General features: G+C 40.7%; 1 protein-coding gene across 2 annotated transcripts in view; it reads right to left on the bottom strand.

Annotated features, from left to right (window-relative positions):
- LOC111155142 (mitochondrial ribosomal protein L3) overlaps positions 1–6105 on the bottom strand; it is a 40023-nt gene extending 33918 nt beyond the window's left edge. For both annotated transcript variants that reach the window (XR_002641121.1, XM_022515214.1), the window contains exons 1-4: positions 5882–6105; positions 4668–4852; positions 3327–3418; positions 1126–1224 (exon numbers count right to left, since the gene is read on the bottom strand). Coding sequence is in view for 1 of the 2 variants with exons in the window: in XM_022515214.1 (XP_022370922.1) it covers positions 1126–1224; positions 3327–3418; positions 4668–4852; positions 5882–5973 (468 nt within the window). In the remaining variant the exon portion in view is untranslated. The remainder of the gene's footprint in view (positions 1–1125; positions 1225–3326; positions 3419–4667; positions 4853–5881) is intronic.
- Positions 6106–8961: the final 2856 nt, after the last annotated feature.

Consider the following 8961-nt stretch of genomic DNA (forward strand, 5'->3'; position numbering starts at 1 on the left):
AATATAAGTTATATATTTAGCATTCTAATAGTATCCTACTTGGGGGAAAAATGCTTTATTTCTAAAAACCTGAAGTAGGTTTTAATACAGCTCTATCCCAAGTACTGAAAGTTCCTTCTAGGGAGGGTCTAAACTGGGTGCTTCCTGTGTGCTCTAGGGACCTAAAAATTTTTTCAGATCTTAGGATTGTCACGTCACCATTTCTACCCACATCGGAAATGTTATTGGTTCTCTCCACATTGCAGAGAATCATGCTTGGGGAGTAAACATCATGGGATGGTTCTGGAGGCTTACAGAATCAAAACAATGCTGTTTGTATGTGATGCCAGTGCTGTTAAAGTTCTTGTTAAGATGATGAATATAGTTTATTCATTCTCGTGGATGCGACAAGAAAGGACTATGTTTTGCATCTTCTTAGGAAATATAGTGTTTGCGAAAGTATTTGAATTGGTATAAAGTTGTGGGGTTTTTAGTTTATGTGAAATCTGAATAGACTCTACCTTTTAGTTTTCCATGTGTGTTTTAAGAAAATTACAAATTTTGATGATGAAAGATACTTAGAGAAATATACACAACAGTGAAAATAAAAACAACTTCTTGATTATATGATATATTGTACTGTATTCTCATATTGATGGTGACAATTTCAGATTAAAAAATGCACAAAAAAATGTTCCTTCTAGTATAGACAAATTAGTCCCCACATGCTGCTGGTGTCAGGTATTCAGACAACTTAGAAAAAAATGAGAAATTAAACATAAATGACAAAATAGCTACTATCTATTGAGTATCTGTGACATGCTAAGAACATATGAGAAACCTCATTAATCCTGTTAACAAACCTCTTAAATAAGTAGTATTTTTATCTCCATTGAACAGATGGGCATATACGTCAGCTCAGAGGATAAAGTTACTTGTTTCAAATACTGAGGAGAGGTACTGGAACAAACTCAAATTCTCTCAGAATCCTGGGCTCAATGGCTTCACTAGCCTGCCTTCCCTCAAACCCACAATTTACTTCATGGATAAACACAAATTTGACTATGGAATCGCCTCAAAACTTAAAGAATTCAGATCTGAAACTAATGAAATGTACTCTTCTAAAGAATGAAAACATATCCTTACATGGAAACGTGATACGGTTTTTCCTCCTACAGTTAGGGCCGCCCGTTTTCCATTATGGTTTTCCTTTGGTGTGTATTTTAGAACGTGACAGTCTTGAACCTAAGGAAACAAACATAAAAAAGAAAACAAAACTAAGTATGTGCGAAGATACGTTTTAGCATATCATACCAGCCACACTAAAAGCCATAGAACAATTAGGGATTCCCTAACGTTAATTTATCCATCATTCCTCTAACACCAACCACAGTCTTAAAATACAGAAATAACTTTAGACAAAAAAAAAAAATCAAGTACAGAGCACACAGACAACACATACAGAAGAGTGCCTAAAACATAAATACACAACAGAATGAGTATTTATGAAGAAAATACGATTTACCGCCACCCATGTCGAGAAGTAGAATCTACAAAGCCTCTGTGTATCTCTTCCTAGTAATCTCTGACCCCACCTTTTTTTTTTTTTTTTTTTTAAACACCTCTAGAGCAGTGGTTCTCAAAGTGTGGTCCTCAAACAAGCATCATCAACATCACCTAGGAATCTGGTAAAAATGCTGGTCCTCATGCCCCAGCACAGACCAACTGAATCAGAATCTCCTTCTTTTATAACCCTTCTAGGTGATTAAGGCCCACTAAAGTTTGAGAAGCACTGCCCTAGAAATAAATACTATTCTTGATACATGGAAATCATTTACTTACTTTTCCTTACAGTTGCTACCTCTGAAAGCATGTAGTTTATTGTTTCCTGCCTTAGACTTTGTAAAAACAGAATCAGGTTGTACTTTTCCACGTCTTGCTTCTTTCACTTGTTTATATTACTAAGTTTCATCCACAATGCTGTGTGTAACTCTCTTCTGTTCATTTTCATTGGATCCTGCATTCTGTTACATGAATACCATGACTTATTTTTCCATTCTGCTACTGGACATTTGGGTTATTTCCAGTTTTGGAGTACTAAAAACAATACTGCTGTGAACACTGTTGTAAAGTAATAAAGTTCAAGTTTTCTATTAACACTCAGGATTGGAATTGCTATACTACAAGATTCGCCTATCTCAACTTTAACCACATAATTATGCTAACTGTTTTCTGAAGTGGTTGTACCAATGTACAATTCCACCAGTCTTTCCTGAAAGCTCCCTAAGTTCCCTAGAGTTTTAGGAACTATAATCTTCTCTTTGATCAGTCAGAGTCAATAAAACCATCCTAAGACTTGTAGGCCCTCTGGGCCTATGTGCATGAGCTCTCATTTTAATCACCAACATCTGTCTCATCACTTGTCTAAGACGAGACCCCAAAGATGAACTCAGGTGTCCAAACTGATTTGGGGAATGATGGCCTCCTAACGCTATCAGTAATATTTCTAATAATAATCATAAAGACAATAGCAGCCAATGTATACTGGACATTTAACACTGTTTTAAGTGCTTGATATTTATTACCTTGTGCAACCCTCACAAAAACCTTTGAGGTAGGTAATAACTATTTCTTTTACCAAATACAATTATATCTTTTGCAGAGGAGGCAGAATGTTCCAAGGAACATAGCCAGGAAGTGGCAGAAACAAGATCTAAAGTCAGATATTCGGGCACCTGAGTGGCTCAGTGGGTTAAGCCTCTGCCTTCGGCTCAGGTCATGATCTCAGGGTCCTGGGATCAAGCCCTACATCGGGCTCTCTGCTCGGCCGGGAGCCTGCCTCTCTGCCTACTTGTGATCTCTCTCTGTCAAATAAATAAATAAAATTAAAAAAAAAAATAAAGTCAGATATTCTGGTCTCAGGGACCACATTCTTAATGATTAGAGTTTATCTCAAAGAACAAAACACTGCCTCTCCAGACAAGAATGTTACATTCTAAGTAGCAAAGAGATCAAAATTTTAATTTCCAGTTGAAAGAATGAAAATAAGATGGGACCGAGACATTTTTCCAATTATGAATTCAACCAGCACACCTGTGAGAAACTAGGTTACAAACATTTTTTTTTTATTCATGCTCGTAGTTAACCTTATGACAGTATCAAGAAAACCACCACTCCGGCAAGAGTGAAACATTCACTGAAACAGAAGTAAAGTTCTTTAATTATATTTATGCCTGGCATTAGCCCATTCTTCATCACACAGTCACATGTTTCAGGATACAAATACTGTCCATTCAGGTTTGCACAAATAGATCTTGGCACACATACAGATCCTCTTTCTTTCTCACCTGAAGTAATGTAACCACATGCTTTTGACCATCTTTGGTCCATAAAGGCATCATACCCAGCTTCAGTGCAATAAGGCCTACTCTAGAGGAACCTGGTAATTAAAAGCAAATCAGTGTTATTACAAACTTTTTCAACATTCACTAACATGAAGTAAATAGTATTTCCTACACTGTGATGTCAATACGAGCAACAGTTAAGAAACATGCTAACATATTCAAAGAGTAAAACACTACTTGGAAATGTAAGAGATTTCAACCATGGCTGGGTAACAAACTGTTACTTAATAAATCTCTGTATAATGAATAAATATATGAGAACTGTGCTAAATAAGGAAAATAGGTAAACTGAGAGTCTGATTTTAAAACAAGGGTATTCATAGAGGACATGATAAATCCACCATTACGCTTTGCTTTTCTAGTATCAATTCTTATCTAACCCCATTAACTAGAAAACATCTATTCAAATTCTAAGAACTTAGCTGGTGTTAAAGGATGACACAAGTGGTCAAGTTGCTAAAATATGTCAGCCTCCACCATGCCACTTAGGTTTCTTGCCTAAGTTAGTAAAGTTGCTCCGCTAAGAATTTTTTAAAGATTTTATTTATTTGTGTGTGTGTGTGAGAGAGAGCATGCACGCACAAGCAGGGGGATGGCAGGCAGGGGGAGAAGCAGGTTCCCTGCGAGCAAGAAGCCTGATACAGCACTAGTTTCCAGGACCCAGGGATCATGACCTGAGCTGAAGGCAGATGCTCAACCAACTGAGCCACCCAGGCGTCCCTAGAACTTCTGATCACTACATAATCCAACTGTCACAATAAACCCCAATCAAAGACCACACTCTCAACAGGACAGGTCTTATTCTTGGTATGGCTACAGATGGGGTTAGGACTCTACTATGCAAAAGGAGCTGATTCTAGGGTTATGCTTGGCAAACCTAGAGTGCTAGAACACTCCAACTGAAAACATCTGCGTGACCCAGTGTAGTTTAGATCCTACTCCTCAAGATTTTCTTCCCTATTTATTTTATACACACACACACACACACACACATATATATTTTTTTTTATCTGAAGGAAATAAGAAAACATATGCAGAACAATTTTCCTTTCACCTACAAAACAGCTTCTTCAGAAAGTCTTGATTACCATCAGACATTTTACTAATAGTAGACCAGCATGCTAGAAATAACCTTGCAAACCAAACCACAATGAAACAGAGACACTTAAGACACGAAAAGTAAATTCAAGAGATGATAAATTCATCAAGCAGTCACCATGATTTTGAATGCTCCAGCCACACAGTAACTAGGAAATGAGAAACCATCAAAAATAAAATAACTACCTGGTTCCCAGGGATGTAGAGGCCATGGTTCATCTTTCAAAGGGCACAGTTTACTTGCTAACTGGGCTTTATTTTCATCAGAGACCAACTGCTTAACAAATGGGACATTTTCTTCAGAGAGATGCTCATCCCACCAAGTACCACTCTTGCCATGGAAACTTCTAGCCAAAAGCCAGATGTCCGTTCTGTAAAAATAACAATTAGAAAAGAAATAAAAATATAAAAAGTTCCCCAATTTAATGTGGGGAAAGGAAGCCATATGAGTTGTAAAGTGTAGTCTGGGCCTTAGGAAAGGATTTGGAATCTGTGCAAGTTTTTTTTCCCCCCTGACATTCCTTATGATAATAATGGGGCTTACACTTTAACTACACTTTAACTATTAATGATTACCCTAGTGTAAAAGGTCTTCATCTCCTCTGGTATAAACCAATTTCTAACAGAGCTGTCCTACCTAGACGCTGGAGAAGCCACTGACCCATCTGTATGCATACTTTAATAGTTTACATCCAATGGAGGTGGCAGACTATGGGACGCTGATCTCTGATAAGCTCACCTCTTTTCAGCAAGGGCAGGCCTAGGCTCAGAAGATCCATAAAAGACATGATCTCGGAGCACGTGAACACAACAAGGAAGACCTTGTATCGGGAAAGAGGTGTGTAATTCTTGCACGGAGGCTCAGAAAAGAAGTAAGGCTTTCTGTCACCTATCCACCTTTCCTAGTCAGGTGCTAGACTCTAACTCCAGGTTATAGTCCCAGTTTAACACTAATTAGTTGAGTAACCTTGGGTAAGTTACTTCCCCAAGCTTCCGTTTTATCTGCAAACTGCAATCATGAGAGTACGGAATAATGACAGTGTCTGTGAAACGAGTAACAATAGCAATTCTATCTCGTGAGGCTACACAAGCTAAGGCGCCTAATATACCAAACAAAGAAACGCCCAGTAATGGGTAGATAATATTATTGCTGTTGGTAATAGTCTCCACCAGTCGCTGGCTCATAAACATTAAAAAAACAAAACAAAAAAAAATCACCGCTTCACTCCTTTAATGCACACTTCCTTGGAGTAATGCTCCTTACTCCTCTGTGCCTGCGGTCTGTTACAGAGCCCCTCCCTCCCCCACCACGGCAGACCCCTCCGCACTGGGCCAGGGCACTGCTCCAGGTCTGTACTTCGCAGGGACTAAACCCCACACCCTGTCTCTAGCCCACCCACCTGTTTGCCAAGGCCCGGGCAGCACCCAGGCCGCCCGCGCTGCAGCCCAGCACCTGGCCGCTGGCCTGAGCCAGCAGCCTCCAACCAGGCATGGAGTGGCAGGGGAGGGCTGGCCCCGTTCCTTTTCCCGGCTCCCTGCGGCTCTGCTTTCAAGGCGTCTCACGCTGCAGCCGCGAGCCCGCCACGAGCCTCCCTGGAACGTCCCGCCGGGTGCCTGCCGCTGCCCTCCGTGATCGGAAAAGAGTTGCGGACCCACTTCCGGTCCGTTTCCCAATGCATTCCGGGCACCAGAGCCGTCCCTGGAACTAGAGTTCCGCCTTCGGATAGTCCTACCTGGGATGCCGGTTAGGGTAGGACGGGCAGGGGCTGACTCTCCAGGGGTTGGAAAAAAGGGATGTTTGGAGTTAAAACTTTGCAAGAATGAGGCGAACTGGAGACAGGCTCCTTAAGAAAGCGAAATCACTTCTAAGTAATGTGCATTGTGGGGCAGCTCATTGTACTAAGCAAACTTTGATATTGTTATACTGGTTTATGTTGAAAACAACCCCAAAAGGAAATTGTTATTTTTATATTATAAACGAGGGAACAGAGACTCGGAATTTTGGTGCTGGCCCAAAGTAGTACATCTGGCAGGTGGTCAGAGCTGGCACTGAAACCGGACCGGCATCTATTAACTATAGAATATGGCCAAGGTGATGATGTGTGCCTTGTAGGGCTGAATCATACAGAGCATTGCTACTTCTGTCTTGGTCTCTTGCATTGCTCCTTATGAGGAAAGACAGTGATCATGTCCTGCAGGCATTTGAACAGCCCTGTCGAGAGGCTCCTTACCAGCCAGAAGTGAGCCACCTAGAAGTGGATTCTCTGGTCCCAGGCAACCCTTTAGATGACCACATCTCATGAAAGACCTTGATCCGGAACTGCCCAGCCAAGGAGTTCACAGGTTCCTGACCAGAAGAAGTTGCCAAAGAGACTAAATGATGACTCTTATTTTGACTAAGTTTTAGAGTGAGTTGCAATGCAGCAGTAAGGAGCTAATATACATTCTTTACAAGTAAACCCTTTTCCTGTGTTCCAGACCCAGACTAATCAGCATGTGTGGGCCTTGGGCCATCATTCTACTTCTCCAAAGATCCATTTCCTTATTTGTTAAATGGGTGTTTACAGAAATTTGGAAATAAGAATTTAAGAATTTAGCTATTTCAACAGTCTTTTTTTATTAGTGATCTGGCTAGCCTGACTTAAAATCTCCAGGCAATGGTAAATTCTTGGTTACTACTTGGAATTCGGTAGGCTGGAAATCTTTGCTTTGTTTGCTCTTCCATTCAACCTGTTGCTATTGTGGTTACCTCAGACACTTCCAAATAATATTTTGGGCATTGGAGGAAAAATTACATCTTTTAATTCTAGACAGGCTACCTGGCATCCCAGTTACATAAACAATTATCGTATGATCTCTCTGATATGAGGAATCTGAGAGGCAGAGCAGAGGGTCATGGGGTGAAGGGAGGGAAAAATGAAACAAGGTGGGACCAGGGAGGGAGACAAACCATAAGAGACTCTTAATCTCAGGAAACAAACTGAGGGTTGCTGCAGGGGAGGGGGGTGGGAGGGATGGGGTGGCTGGGTGATGGAATTGGGGAGGGTATGTGCTATGGTGAATGCTGTGAATTGTGTAAGACTGATGATTCACAGACCTGTACCCCTGAAACAGATAATACATTATGTGTTAATTAAAAAAAAGAAAGACTCTTCATTGAACAAGCATACCCTGAGGTGTGCTACATGTAAAAAGCTGGAAGAAAAAAGACTTTCCTATCACTGCCAATAGCTAGCATTTCTTGTGTACATAATACATGCTCAGTGTTGTGGAAATCCATCAAAGACCACTGGGAGCACACCTAATCTCATACAAGGTTAAGTTTAATTAGCTTGTGACAACAAGAGAAAGCATACACAAGACGCTGTCTTGATGAGTTGGGAGGAACTTAAGCCAGGTGATTTTAAGTTGGCACCAGGGAAGCTGGGACTTATTTTGGAATGCTATCAAGAAGCAAGGACAGTTCAGCAATTGGGCATCTCAAAAATCTTGTCCTGGAGGCAAGAAAAACAAAGTGAGACCCAGGATGATGTTGGTATGAAGGCAGAATTCAGAAGATGGAATTGTTAGTCAGTTTGTAACAGTGGTGTGGCCTCGGGTATGGTCTGTTAGAAATCTCGTGTTGATGTTCCATTATAAACACTGTAGTTTGATTACTAACAGAATTCATTTTCACTCTTCCAGTTTATTTTCCCACTTAATCTTTCTAACAGCCCTATATGCTAATACTATAATTATCTCCATTTTACAGTCAAGAAAAAAAAAAACTCAGAGAGATTACATAACTTAAATAAGGTCACTCAGTAAGTGGTAGAGCCAAGATTTAAATCTCAGGAGTATGAGCACAATGCTTGTGCTCTGAACAATTTTATTTGGCTCTCTGTGGCAAATATTGCATTAGAAACTCTCTAGGGCTAAAAGGGAAAGTTAGTGAGTAAACATAGCATACACGTGGTCTGAGGATTGAGGAGTCAGCCATTCAGTCTAGCCTTTGCCCCTGGTGCCAAGTCTCCCGAGGTCCATAGTAGAGACCTTGAGTCAATGAAACCCTTAGCAGGCACCACTGCTTAACTGAATCTAAGGAAAGCGTGCTTTGTCCCCTGTTACGTAGCACTCATGGCCTGATCGCTGGCTGGGCCTGGAGATGGCATCATGTTTGATGCTGTCACAGCGGTATGCTGCTAATCGACAAAGACCAGGCCCAGTTCTCAAAGAAATCAGCCCGGACTCCTTTAGGGCACTCAAGCACTATGCTCAAGAGTCTTACACTTTCTGATGCGGTCCTTCAGATACTGCCCCCTCTCGGACTTCACTTTGCCTCTCTGGGAGTTCAGTTCCTCTTGGAACAAAGATAACCTTCACACTCTCTTTTTAGTACTACAATTAAAATTCAAAAAGCTGATTTAACAAATGTTCCCCTTTTTAAGCAAAACATTAAGAGTAGATTCGCTTCTGAATTTCTAAAACCACATCTAACAAA

This window comes from Enhydra lutris, unplaced genomic scaffold (assembly GCF_002288905.1).
Source record: "Enhydra lutris kenyoni isolate GAN:26980312 unplaced genomic scaffold, ASM228890v2 scaffoldscaffold39, whole genome shotgun sequence".
Classification (NCBI taxonomy): Eukaryota; Metazoa; Chordata; class Mammalia; order Carnivora; family Mustelidae; genus Enhydra; species Enhydra lutris.